This window comes from Strix uralensis, chromosome 16 (assembly GCF_047716275.1).
Source record: "Strix uralensis isolate ZFMK-TIS-50842 chromosome 16, bStrUra1, whole genome shotgun sequence".
In the NCBI taxonomy this organism is placed as follows: domain Eukaryota; kingdom Metazoa; phylum Chordata; class Aves; order Strigiformes; family Strigidae; genus Strix; species Strix uralensis.
In genome coordinates this window covers 19,972,116-19,986,322 of record NC_133987.1, presented here as the reverse complement: position 1 = coordinate 19,986,322, position 14,207 = coordinate 19,972,116, and the positions used below count along the sequence as shown (strand labels likewise).

General features: G+C 40.0%; 1 protein-coding gene across 11 annotated transcripts in view; it reads left to right on the top strand.

Moving 5' to 3' along the window:
- Positions 1 to 14,207, top strand: part of ARHGAP17 (Rho GTPase activating protein 17) — a 47,899-nt gene that overhangs the window by 20,460 nt on the left and 13,232 nt on the right. For 10 of the 11 annotated variants that reach the window (XR_012631196.1, XM_074886361.1, XM_074886351.1 and 7 more), the window contains exons 2-11: positions 2,599 to 2,638; positions 6,748 to 6,852; positions 7,668 to 7,744; positions 8,862 to 8,973; positions 9,157 to 9,233; positions 9,944 to 10,055; positions 10,814 to 10,882; positions 11,043 to 11,124; positions 13,218 to 13,345; positions 13,740 to 13,851. Coding sequence is in view for 10 of the 11 variants with exons in the window: in XM_074886361.1 (XP_074742462.1) it covers positions 2,599 to 2,638; positions 6,748 to 6,852; positions 7,668 to 7,744; positions 8,862 to 8,973; positions 9,157 to 9,233; positions 9,944 to 10,055; positions 10,814 to 10,882; positions 11,043 to 11,124; positions 13,218 to 13,345; positions 13,740 to 13,851 (914 nt within the window). In the remaining variant the exon portion in view is untranslated. Of the gene's footprint in view, positions 1 to 1,698; positions 1,757 to 2,598; positions 2,639 to 6,747; positions 6,853 to 7,667; positions 7,745 to 8,861; positions 8,974 to 9,156; positions 9,234 to 9,943; positions 10,056 to 10,813; positions 10,883 to 11,042; positions 11,125 to 13,217; positions 13,346 to 13,739; positions 13,852 to 14,207 lie in introns of those variants that run through there. The other variant, XM_074886360.1, reaches the window with a different exon arrangement.

Sequence of the window (14,207 nt, the reverse complement as noted above, 5' to 3'; positions counted from 1 at the left end):
GCAAGCTTCAGTTGCATAACGTAGGTGTAGAAACCGATTGCATTTTTTTCCTTAAACAGATTTCTAGGCAAAAGAAGGAAACTGAGACCTGGATATGTGTGAAGGTGGAGAAGGCACCTGCTCTCCCATTACTTTTGCTACGGTCTGTTACACACAGTCAACCCCCGTGTGCCGTGTGTCTGGCACTGCTGCTGTCTTGCTGCTTCTCTGGGTTACCCTGGAAAGCTTGAGTCCAGGTCAGCTGCTGGGGCTCTAGTAAACTGCCGTGCTCATCTCCTGTTAAATGCTGAGTGCTTTAACTAGAAAAATCTGTATATGGTTGCAGCTGCAAGTAGATATTCGTAAATAGCAAAATTAAATAATTTCCAGTAAGCTGTTCTATTTATAAACGACTGCATCTGTTGTTGAAAGAAGTTTGTTTTTGCAGAAGACCCCTTGAGCTGTGTTGTTTAGCGAGGTAAGCAGTCTTGCTCAGCCTGCTTCCTCCTCAGGGCTGCACTCCTTCACCCTCAGTCTGCTGATCCTGGCGTACAGTGTGTCACCTTGATCAGGATGGGATTTTACCCATCAGGTATTTGAATTGGTGCCTTTCCATGTGCCTTGCTTAGGCAGACTCGGTGTTTAAGGTGAGCTGTTTGCTCAGATGTGTCTGGTGAGGTACAGAGCTGCAGTGCTGTGCCATTTGACAGCATCGTATAGACTCTGGGCTGTGCGCTCTTCCTTAAAGGCAGGTAAAATTTAACTTCGTGAAAGCTGTTAGTGAAAAGCATCTGTTCACCTTGGAAAACAGGACTGGGAAGAAAATGGTGTGTTTGAAACCAAAAGCCATGTTAGCTGTGGTAAATACAGCCCCTTCATGAAAGGCATGTGCACTGTCAAATTCCAGCTTAGAAACAGAGGTGGCTCATCTCTTACACAGTCTGTTAGAGGGTAGAAGTCTCTGGCTGCTCAAGAATTTTGTGTAAAACTGTTATCATGCACTGCATTATGTTCCTACAGAAATACCTGGTAGCTCTCTATTCTTCTATCAGATCAGTTAGCTGATGTGTGTAGTAGTTGCCATTTAAGATTAGATTAAAATCTGTTTAAGAATGTGCTGCTACAACTGGAGTGTTATTACACTGTAATTTCTGGTGGGATCTTGCAAGACTAAAATAAAAATAAATTTAAAAATTGCTCTCTAACAGGAATAATTTCAATCATAGTATTTTTATTTGTGTGGAAGAAAAGTTTATCAATCTTTTATGTGTTTTCCTAAACAAATATTGCAGTGCTTGCAGTTTATGTTGCTATTGAAGTATTTAAGTGGCTTTTGTCTTAGTCTTGTTGAGGTTTTGAGCATTACTATATTCTGGTATTTAATTATTAAACACCTTATGCTTCACAAATAGTGCAAGCAGATAACGTGCTGTGAGGTTGAAGTCAAATGCCTAAAAACAAAACCAAACCAAAGTGAATTAATATTGTGTTTGGAGGCATTTCGCATATTCAGCTGATGAAGCCTGATCAAGAAAATGAACTTTTTGCGCATGACCAGCCTTGCAGTAGGTTATTAAACAGATTGCAGGATCCGAAGGAAGTCAGTGTAGGAGAGGAGGAACTCTGACAGCAGCGGGGGAAACTCTCTGAACAGGACAATAGAGTACTGGAGTAGCTCCAAGTCCTCTACAGCAATAGCCGTGTGGTAGCGGTGAACAGCCAAGTAGAAGAGATCACGGGTGAATTTATCTTTCTCCATTTTATAGATCTAGCAAAGGTAGGATAAAGCAGTGTTATAGCAAATGAGTCAACCCCAAATAAATATGTATCAACATGAAACAATTCAAAGTTTGTGTAAACTGAGATTGGAAGGAGGTGTGGAATTTGTATGTGTAGAGGTTTGAGTATGTTTGTAACAACTGTTAATATTTTGTCTGGAAGTACATATAAGTATTCAGGGATTTTGTCTGTTGAGGGTAGACCTTTACTGGGAATACTGTTAACTTCTGATGATCTTTGAGTAATCTAAAGTAATCTTTTCTATTCTTTTAGTATTATGGGAGTCTGCAGAATGAGGTGGTAGGAGATTTCTGATGAAGGTTGTGTGTGTGTAAGGTTAAGGGAAGGTGTTCATTTCCACTGATTGCTGATTCATAAAGCTCTGCGGTGGTAAAATACAAATGGATGAAGTTGGCTGTCCTACTTTTCTCATGTCTTTATATTCCTTTACATTCAGGTGCACTGATAACATTACCTGATTAACACATGGAGTGAAATTGAAGTTGCCTCAATACATCTTTGCATTCAAGGGAAATTACTGGGGATTTCAGTCTGTGTTAAACCGTGAGCAGTCTGAAATATCGTTAGAGCTCGGTGCAGTGGATCGTGCTGTGGCTGGGGGATCTGGGAATGTCGGGCTTTCCCAGGCACCCTGTGCTGGGCAAGTCATCCATGTTCGCTGTGCCGGGAGCCCGTGTGACACCGTGAACATGGGGGTGTTTGCAGCAATGGTCATAACGGGATTAGAACTTTAAACCAAAGGGTGTTGCTGAAAGCACTGTAGCAATCTTTGACTCTGAACGTGCTAATTAGTCTGACTGGTCTTTTTTCCTCCCTTAGGGCTGAGAAAACGGAGGTACTCAGTGAAGACCTGTTGCAGGTATTGTAACACAGTTAATATGTATTTTTTTAAATGCTCTTTGTGAAGTTTGAGCCTTCTGAGTTTTGTGGAGTACCTAATGGGGGGGGGGGGTGTAAATAACTGCAAATGTCAGGGATGAAAACAAGGATATCTTTGGCTGACTTCTCAGCACATGAAAAAACTATGATACAGTTTGAGTGGAAAAACTCAGGTATGTCTGTTTCTGAATCTGATCATATGGCTTGATAAAGTGAAGGAGGAAGCATTTTTGCTTTTCATTAGATGAACTAGCTTGTTAAGCTTATGAACCATTAGTGCTAATGACTTGCCAGTCTGGTGGAGGATGATGAGCTGGGAAGAAACTATGATTAGGCACAGCTGGTTTCTGTCTTTGTTTCTGTTTCTCTTGAACAGGTCAGCTTGGGCCTTAAGTGGCAAAAAACATGACAATTGCTTGCTAATAGATAATGTCAAAATTTTTTCTGAAAGTCTGGAATTGCTCGAAAGAAGTGTACAAATGCTTCTTACTTAGTTTATGATACTGGTTCTCAAATTTGTCACACTGACATGTGATTTGTTTGCAGACTTGTCATCTTTTTGAAAGTATACCATCTAATCAATCACTGCTTCATGGTGGAATCTTAGTTGCAACTGTTAGATTAACAAGGTTGACTACAGACTTATTCTACATAGTTTTCTTCCTCTGGTTACTTTGTGAAAGACTTTAAATAAAAAATGGCAGAACATAAATTGGCAAGGGAAGTCAGGCTAGCTGCTCCCCAGGACCTCAGGGGTAATGGCTATTTCAAATTGATTACAAAGCATCTTAATATGCTTAAGTTCAGGACCTGTATCTGAAACATGGAAGCCAAACAAATGACGCAAGTACTTTTATTTCAGATCTCTCCAGCTGTTCAGATTAGAGTAGAAGATGAGAGAATGTATCAGCCTTAAAACTTGAATTCAGCACGAATACACGAAATCATCTTGAGCAATGGTGAAATGAACTGACCTGAAACATTTTACCCTCTGCTTTTCAGAGGACTGCTTTATTGGAACCAGAAATACCTTAACAGTTTGACAATACTGTTTTTAATTTCTGAAGAGATGTGTGCTAATTAAATGACGTAAAGGATGTTAAAACACCTTGATAGCCTTGAAGGGCCCATCTGTTTTCTTGGTTAGCTGCAGAATAGTAACAAGAAGTGAAAGCCAAAAGTGCTGCTGCTTGTTGCCAAAAAAATTTTGCAAGCAAGGCTTTCCCAGGCACAGAGCAGACTGGCTACACCCAAGTGGAAGAATTTACTCACTTGTTTGTTTGCTCTTGGGGGTTTGTGGAGGGGAGGGAGGCTCTTATCTAACTAAAGAGCTTAAAAGCGTGGTACTGTTCACTTTATAAACATGTTTCACAGTGTTCTTTTTTTATATTTAGCTCAAGCTTTGACATAGGACTGCCATAGCTTTTTTCTGTTTTCTGAAGTGTAATACTCCATTTCAAGTATCTCTGTTAAATGTGTTCCTGTCTGAAGACAAGGAATATAATTCAGTCCTGGAAAGGCTTCTACAATAGACCCACTTTCTGACATGCCCTTGTAGCATATAATAAAGCACTTGTGTGATGTTTTGTACACTGAAGATGCCCTGTGGGTACAGACAGCGTGGCCTGTAGGTCACATTTTCAGTTCAAAGGTAGCTTAATGGAGATTAATGTCCTGCATGGTTTTCCTGACATCTTTGAACTAAAAAGCAGATCAGAGAGGCGAGTATGTTATGAAGTTTTGGGGTCATGTTCCTCCTATCAGTCTCCTGCCCTTTGAGTTTGGCATTCTGGCTGCCTGGAAAGAGGCTGTTGGGAACATACATGCTCCAGAGGCTTTCTAAGGAACATGAGCCACCATGCGTGGCTGACAAGGGCTGTGTTAGTCTGCTGGGGTCGGTAAGATGGTTCAGTTACAGGATGTCACCATGTTTCAGGTGTGGAAAAAAAAATGGTGCTTAGTATTTTAAGAAGTCTTAAGTATGTGACCGAACAAAAATAAATGTTTTCACAAATAGTGGTTTAGAATGTGGTGGTGGTATTTAATTTTGAAGATAACACAGCAGAAATTATGTGTCTTAGCTGCAACAGTAAACCACAGACAGTACCTTCCTGTTCAAATATCTTCATAGGGACTTTTCTGCAGTGGACTTCATTTTGAGCTTGTTGATACATGCTCTGCAAATAAAAGGCAATGCTTTGTGCTTTCAGAGCAGTCCTTCTTCGGCAGTTTCTCTGCACCATGCTCTAATAGATTTTTATGAAGCTTTTTGAGCACCTCAACTTGGATTCATCATGTGACTGTCAAAAGCTTTTAGTGCCTCATGTAGCCAGTGAAACTTCAGTCTTCCTACACTGGTTCTCCAACGCACCAGCCCTCCTATAATGGTTCTTTTCCACCTTCCCTTTGGACTTACAAAACCTGCTGCTGGGCAGCACAGCCCCAAGGCCCAGCTTTGGGTGCTCCTCCAGGCTATGGCTTAGCACAGCTGCTGCTCCCCTATTCTGAAAGGGAACGGGGACCCCAGTCCTGCACTTGCTTGTGTGTTCAGGCCAGGGCTCCCCCGTCCAACAGCAGCAATGGGGTGCTGGCCCTCTCCAGGTCCCGTCTGTCTCTGCCCCCCTCCACTGGCATCTTCCTCGCACCTTCTCCCGTCCCACACCCCTGCAGGCTCCTCTCCTGCTGGATCTGCTGGCCCTCTCAGTAGCTGTAGTTTTTACTAGCTGCTTCTGTTGGGACCTAATTACATCCTCCCAGCTGTAACCACTTCAGGGATATACATATCCCATTGTAGCAGTGCCAAATAAACCTGTTGGGAGGAAAAAGTATGTCATTCTTACCTGGATGTGTAAGATTCCAAATGAGAATTTATAGCATTTCATGTTCATTAGAGCATAGCAGACTGCCGCCTCTGGAAAACCCAACGGTGTATCTCCTGCTTTAAATCCAGGTACGGTGCCTTTAACAGGAGCTAACACAGGGTGTAATAACTTAGCACTAAAATTACTACTCTGTCAGCTAATCTGTATTTCTGATTGATAGGAAAGCTGGGGAGAATTCTTGCCCTCCTGAAAATGTAATTAATAGGAGTGATTTGAGAGCTGTATCAAAAACTGGAATCTCCAGATTATTTCTACAGATGAAATCTACTTTTTTTTTTTTCGCTTTTTAAATAGAAGCCATTCCAAAGGGCCTGTCTTTTTTTTTTTTTTGTCAGTGAGTCATCAAAATGCAGATAAACCACATTCTTTTGGTGCTGTGCATAGAGAGCTGTGCCATAAGCAGTTCTGTCCTAGTCCTCATGACTTTGTTTGCTTTTGGTGTTCTTTGAAATAAAATAGTCCAAATTCCTTACTTAAAATCCATTAAAGGACAGTTTATTAATGTATGTCTTTGTCATATTCACAGGCCATGTTTCAAATATAGTATGATAAACAGAACTCTTGTTTGTGCATTGATGGCTGTTTTTTCATTCCACATCCCTTTCGAATCCTATTAATATCTCTCTGAAAATATTATTTTGCTTAGCATGTAGGCACTTTGTCCTTGTATTTAACAGCCAGAGAAGGAAACGCAGTAGAAAACTTGCAGGACGTTGGTTTGGCCCAGTGTAAAGGAGTGGCCAGATATGTCTTTAGCCTTCTACTTTACAAGGTCACAATGAAAAAATAGGAGAGTTTTCCCACAGTGTTCTCCTTAAATTGGTGTCTTGGATACCTGCATGTGCCATTCATCTCAGATGGCAAGTATCAACCTGGTTCTCTTTTGCTGAGATAAAAAGCAGGGACAGTGGTTTTCTCCCTCCCTCTTCCACTCTCCAGTGTTGGGAGCATTGCAAGCTCCACTGAATTGCTGCTCCACTGAATTGCTGCGCCACTGAAAACAAAAGGAATTTAAATCTCTTTCAAGGGTTTTTGATGTCAGGCACTTCTGCTAAGCATCTGAACTTGTAAGCTGTAGAACTTGAGAAATATGCAACCCAGAACTAAGTGTGGTACAGGAGGAAGATTTTTCTGCTGAGGCCAGGGAAATAACTTCTGTTTTTTGTTTTGTTTTCTCTTCCTCCTCTCTCCCCCTCCTGCTGACTAGATCGAGAGACGTCTTGACACTGTGAGATCTGTTTGCCATATTGCACAGAAGCGATTAATTGCATGTTTTCAGGGCCAACATGGTACAGATCCTGATAAGAGACATGTAAGTACAATTGCCTTCTGGCTTGTCTTCTGAGACTTGTCTGAATACAGTCTGGCCTTCTAAATACTGATCAGCTGCTATGCCTCAAATCAGCCAAGGGAAGAAAAACTGTGTAAAATCTTCTCACATGTTGATATTATTTGGTAAAATGCTAGCTGTAATTCCCCATCAAATACAGTAACACAACCTTGGAGTGCCTTAGTAATGTCAGGACACTCACTTGTTTCTGCAATGTGCTGAGTACTTACAGCTTCCATGAGATCTGAAGATACTCTGCAACTCTGATCGAGCTCCTCATATTTAGAATTACTTTTGTGTACTGACATCTCCAGTTAACTCTAAATGTTTTTCTGTACACATTTGATTTCTGCCCCTCTTTAGCAAAGCTATAGGTAGGTTTTCTTAAAGTGTTAGAACCAGAAATAATTAACATTCAAGTTTTCCTCTTTTACTGAATAATGGAGACCTCCTGAAAACAGGGGCACACAGAACGAACCTCTGCAGGGGGAGAGGTGACAAGCTAGTTGCTTAGATCTCAAGTTAAACCTGTTTACTTGTCTTTGACAGTAGTTACATTTTGGGCCAGTCATTCCAACTAAGAGTGAGAAGAAAGTGCTTTTCAAAGTATCTGAGAACAGGAGTCTTGAGGCTTGAAATTTTTTTTGACTTGGCGTTTTCTTAAAGTCAAAGAATGAGCTGCATATGTGTATAATAGCAACCATATGGAAGAAGAGAAAAATCTTAGAGGGGATGTAGTGGGAAAGCTGGAAAGGGTGAATAGCGCTAAGCTAGGCACTGTTCCTTCTGTTCCGTAGAAAAAACTTCCTCTGACAGCTCTTGCTCAAAATATGCAAGAAGGATCTGTCCAGCTAAGTGATGAAACTCTGTTGGGGTAAGTGTTTGGCTTGCTTTCGAAGTTGCAGTCTGTTATTTTACTGCCTGCAGGGCTCTAATTAGAGACTTTTGGGTACACAAAGGCTGTTTTCAATCTAATGAAACTAATATTTCTAGATTCCTTCTCTTAATCCAAAGGGAGAAAAAGTGAGCAAGCATTTCTTCCGGAGTGCTTCTGGGGGCAAGTTTTAGTCTTGCTCAGAATTGCTTTCTAGAGGATTCTGATTCTCTGCTATCTTAAAAGCTTTTGAAAATTACTTTTATCCTTGTGAATTAGTAGAATTATTATCTCAATTTAAAGTTTAAAATTTAGTGCAAATACTGCATTCTGCAGGTTTGCGTTAATGACTTAAAATAATGCCAATTTGCATTAATGGCTTCTAGTTTAAAATAATGCCAACTTCCTTATCCTGGCAAAGTGCATATTTGCAACTTACAGGAAAGTGACTGAAACAAATGAATGTCAGTATGCTGAATTCCTAGAGCAAATGTGTTTCCTCATTGCTGATGGGAATTCTAATGGAGACAGTGTAGAATGACCGTAAAAACCTTTGTGTGCATTTTTGTGAGCTGTTGCAGGAGATTTAAACATGGATAAAAATCTTAGAGGATAGGGTTTTTCCTTAGAACAAGCTTAAAACAAAGGTCAAATCATGATTTTGGAACTTGAGACTGCAGCATATGTGATTGCTTAGCATTATGGTGTTGAGACTTCTTCACATTAAAAGGGCTTAGGAGAAAATTAAAATTAAATGCTGCATTGAGCAATTTTCCTGCATCTGGTGAGAAAGAAGGATGGGTTTTGAAATAAATGCTAACTTCTCTGCCCTTAGGGCCAGTATAATCACCTAGACAACTTAAAGCATCCAAAAATGTTTGTAATGGCAAAGGAATTTTAGAAGACAAAGGTTTAATAACACTCCTTGCCTATCCCAGATTTGCCCATGACAGCATAGAGCATCTTGGTTTTGTGCCATTAAGTAGTGCCTTGCTTTATGGAAGACAAAAGCTTTCCAAAAGGGTAGCAGATGACAAAGGGCCCCCACTGTTTTGTTTTGAATCTTTCTTCTTTAGTCAGTAGTAACTCACATCACAACTTCCTATAATTCTTAAAGGAAAATGCTAGATACATGCGGTGATGCAGAGAATAAACTGGCAATGGAGCTCTCTCAGCATGAAGTCCAGATCGAAAGAGAAGTTTTAGATCCACTGTATCTACTAACAGAGGTAAGTCACTGCAGCCTGACTGAAGAAATGAATGTGGATTTCTGTATAAGCTGAACGAAAAGGGTTTATCTCATTCCTAGTAATAGAACTGTTTTCAGGAGTCCTGTTGGTGGAAAGTGGATATGAAATGTACAAACTGTACACAATTTAAAAATAAATGTAAGCCTTGAATTCTTGTTTTAGACAGAGATCCCAAACATTCAGAAGCAGAGGAAACAGCTCGCAAAGCTGGTGTTGGACTGGGATTCTGCAAGAGGAAGGTAAGAAATAAATTTTAATTACTACGTCGTTTTCTGTTCATGGTGACTTCTTGTTGCCATCTCATGGCATCTGATCTGATGCCGGTACTTGCTTCTGAAATGCTACTGTATGCATGTTAATATGTTGCTGAAAAAAGACAAACCTACGTATAAATTATTCAAAAAAGGACTCGCAACTACTAGATCTAAACAGAATCAAGGGTTTGGAGCTCTTACATGCCTATATCTAATTGGAAAAATGCTGAAAACTCATCTTCTTTCCAGTTCACTTAAGTTGTCAACTTAAATAAGGAATAGGAATCTAATTTTGTAACCATACCAAGTGCTTTACGGCATTGTATCGAACCGTCTCATTGGTAGGGTCCTAGGTTGTTCAACTTTAAAGGGACTTAAGGGTAAACGGTCTTCAACTGTGGTGATAATTTCTGTAGCATTTTCTGGGATTGGTAGTTCTAACATTATACACCCATGCTATAGACTGTGGAGAATGCAGGATTTCTTGTAGATTTTTATAGTTGTTTATGTGTTTGTGAATTATGCCAGCATGTCATAAATGGTGTATTTTGAACACCTTCCGTAGTTCTGCTGGAAACCCCCTGAAACTGTTGGGTTTGTTTCCTGTCAAAAGAAAGCAATTTCAAGGGAGCCATAAATGCAGATTCTTGTTCAACAGTAGTCTTCACCAAATGACTGAAGCCCTTCTTCCACAGGTATAATCAAGCCCACAAGACTTCAGGAACAAATTTTCAAGTGCATCCTTCAAAAATAGAATCTCTTAAGGAAGAGATGGATGAAGCTGGAAATAAAGTAGAGCAATGCAAGGTATGACAAGATGAGTGTGTGTCCTTTACATGTCTCGCGTTAGCAACCGCAGCAATCGGAATATGGCTGAGTACTGCACTTGCAAATTATGTGGTTGTTAACAAACGATGTGGCTTAAAGGTATATTAATGCTAGTGGATCTCTGTCTTGAATTGCTTTAATTTAACAAGGAACTTTTTTGGGTTTTTAAGATGGGCATTGAACGTTATTTTCTGTTTTGGTCTGAGACAGTTATAAGAAGGAACTGTATCTTAGCCTTGACTGAAATGTTCAGGGTGTCTGGATGCTTCAAGCTGCTGAGTAGCCATGCAGTGTGAGCTGCCTGGATGAAATTCAAGCTGCTGACATAAAAGGAACATTCTGACTATTACAGCTCTGAGCAGTTCACATTCAGTTTCAGTTCTCAGTTGTCGAATAGTACATTATGCCACAGTTGAGCTGAGCACCAAAACCCTTTCAGTAGTACTTGTCTTTATATGCAGGGATTGGCTGTAAATAACATACTGCCATACAATCCAGTTGGTGATTTAAGTGGACAACTGCTTTGCTCTACAGGACAAAATTAGGCATTTTGAATGAATTTTGCTTGGAAGAACACATGTAGCAGAGTAGGTGGATTACCGGCTTCCTGTACTGCCGGAATTGATAGTTCAGACTTACTGCAGGCAAAATATAGAGAAAGACAGACGTACATGGGTTTAAGTTGAAAAGCCCCTGTAAATTTGACGTGCTGTTTTGCATTCTTTTCTTTTTCAAAGGATCAGCTAGCAGCAGACATGTATAACTTCGTGTCCAAAGAAGGGGAGTACGCTAGATGTTTTGTTATGGTGAGTACTTTCCCAGTATGACTTTGATTGCAGCGTGTACGTGCATAGACACTCAATTCTCAAAGATGACATTTTGTCTGCTAAACCTTCTAGTCTTGTATTATGTGCTCATCAGAGGCTAATGCTCTTTTTGTTTTTAAAATGTGGCTTCTGTTCTCAGTTATTAGAAGCACAAGCAGATTACCATAGAAAAGCATTAGCAGTCATAGAAAAGGTCCTACCCGAAATTCAAGCCCATCAAGGTAAAGTAACCTGTGCTCTGGCTGATGCTTCTCCTTGCCTGTGCCACCTATGCACAATATTCTCCTCCTTTATCTTGATTCTCTTGCATGCAGACTTACTTAATAAGGCCATTTTGATCTACTTAACAATTTTACATTCCCAAGCATAATTCCATCTTTGTGTTCTCTGGAGTTCTCCAGCCATATTTTAACACACTAATAAAATATTAAGGATCTGTCTGATACCCAAGAGAGTAAAGGAAGGATCTTTCTATTTGCTTGCACTTCTTCCTTGATATCACGTGCCCTTTGCTAATTCATACCTGGCTTTTTAGGCCGATGAAAGTTTCATTGTGATTTAGGAACTTTTTAGGGTCCTTGCTTCTCGAATTACTACTAGGCGGTTGTCAGAAAAATTCCCCTTATTCTAAGGAGCTTGACTTTTTTCCTCCTTTTATGCAATCCTTTTTCCCAGTGTGCACACTGCACTAGAGCTGGCTAATGGAGTGTTCATGTTACTGTGTGGAGTACCAGCAGTTAAGAAAAGCTAGCAATACAGCTGCATTTCTTCCCCATGCTACTAAGCTTTCCATTGTCAGTGGGAGTTAAGGTGTGTCATTGATGGTTTGGTATGAAGATGCACTGTGTGTCGTTGAATTGCTGTCCTAAATACTGGCTATACTGTCTCTTAATTGCTAATTGCTTGGAACAAGAGGTAGACTGAACAAAGTCTGAGGAAAAACATAATCGAAGCTGAACAAGGCTCAGGTATCTTCAGTTATGGACCATGTGCAAGCTGTAAAAGATGAAGCATGTAAATATACAAATAAATAGAAGCATCTTGCTGAAAGATGATACAGAATGTCTGTAAATGTGGTGGGAGATGAGGTAATGCAAACAAACGATGCTTACACAGCGTCAGGGCTGTGTTACAGCTGTCTGGAGGGTTCTCTGTACAGACACGACTGCTTTCACTCGTTTTGTTGTCGCTCAGCTGCTTTGTACAAACTCTTCATATGACAAATGCTTCAGAACAGATCAGCCTCCTAGGAGGCGGGCTAGCAGGCTTGGTGTCTACGTGGTCCAGTGTCTAAGATCCAAGTGTAGTGCATGACTTCAGTTGTGTTTCTAGCTGTTGTGTAAATTACTGTGACTTTGAACAATTACTGGGATTTTTTTTCCTAATGTTTGCTGTAACGTGCACAACTGGGGAAAATTACATGTGCCTCTTAAGGTGTGTTAATGAATGAGAGGAACCAAAGCCTTATGAGGGATATAGTTGATGAGGTTTTGTAAACAAAAAGGGTAAATTAAATCCTTTGCGGAAGCACATTGTGTCTCTTCCGAAGTCTTCATCTTTCTTGACCTTTTTTCCATGTAAAAAGAATAATGCATCTGTACTAACAATAACCTTTTACATCTGCATTTTTTCAATTAAGACAGCAGAAATGGGTGAAAAAATAAATTGTAGGAAGCAAGAAATTCACATTCAATTTGGAGAAACTGGTGCCAATTTTGACTTTCAAAGTTAAGCAACCATTGAGAAATTGAATTGAAAATTTGCAAGTGTTACTGATGAGCTGTTAATGTGATAATTGTAATGTAAGACATTGGGGCTATTAATATCCGTTTTAGATTGCCGATTCCTTAAATCAGCAATAAAATTTGTGTTAACAGCTCAGCTTTTTATACACCTTAAATATAGTTAAAAACTAAGTTCAGCCCAGGTCATGCAATCTGGACAAAATTTTTCATAAAGACTCTTGCACACCTAAGCCTTTTGGTGTCTTGGTGGATCAGAATTAATGTAACTTCCAGCCATGTGGTGGCACTTGTGTTGAGGCCTGGTGGAGCATGTGCTTCCACTTATACAAAGGATTTCTATGTGATATTCCGGCCAGAAAGATGCAGAAGTATTTTTTTTCTTGAACACCAGCAGGCTCATTTTCTCTTTACTCATGGTATAAGGGACTTTACCAATCAAGGGCTGTAAAACTCCTACTGTATTCTGAAAATTTCTTTTCTGTACTGGAGGCTTTCTTCTTTTCTTGTCTGGGACATAATTCAAGTGTTTGTTAGATATTTTGCTCAGTGTTTTGATACTCTCCAACTAGACAAATGGACTGAAAAACCAGCTTTTGGAACTCCATTAGAAGAGCATCTCAAGCGCAGTGGTCGTGAAATTGCAGTCCCTATTGAAGCCTGTGTAATGATGCTTTTGGAAACAGGAATGAGAGAGGAGGTAGGTAACACCATATCACATGCTATGAAGGATGGGAAAAGAGCTCGAACTCCTGGACTAGTGTCTGTACTTTTTAACAAGTTGCTTAAGTAATTTTGTTTATTAGTGTCGATGATAAGTCTTCTGCAACAGAATAACCTGCAAAGATACTTCAAATAGTGCTGAGATGAATGCACCTAGAATGAAAAATTAGGAATGGGCCAAGGGTGAGATGTAACCAAAACATTGTCGATGGCAGTGACACGTGAAGAGCCAGCTAGGTCATAACAGTACTGTAAGGAGAAGACACCAAACTTGAAACTGTTCTGAAAGACGCTGTCATAAAACTTCTGCTGTTTCATGCTTGTACTAATGTGTTGTTAGCAGTCAAATACGTTTTATTTTTAATATGCAGGGCTTATTCAGAATTGCTGCTGGAGCCTCCAAGTTAAAAAAGCTGAAAGCTGCCTTGGACTGTTCAACTTCCCAGCTTGATGAATTTTATTCCGATCCCCATGCTGTTGCAGGTATGGTGAATGTGCTGAATCAAAACCGAGTATAAATTGATACAATGCAAGTTTATGCTGTTCATTTAACTGTTGACTTGCTGCAGCGTAAGGTGTTGATCTCTGCAGATAAACTATGAATGAAAATAAATTGAAAGTGCAGTACAGTGAACAACTTAACACAGGTAAGTGTAGGGTACACATGCTCATCACGCTTGATGTGTTCATGTCTGCATGACAGAGCGGTGTTTAACATTCAGGTGATCAAAGTAATCCAAATATGATATTTCCTCTCATGACAAGAGTGTTAACGTGATCGAGGGAGATTAGAGCCATATGTAGGTCTTTGTTCTGAAGAGATGATTCATAGGTTTATA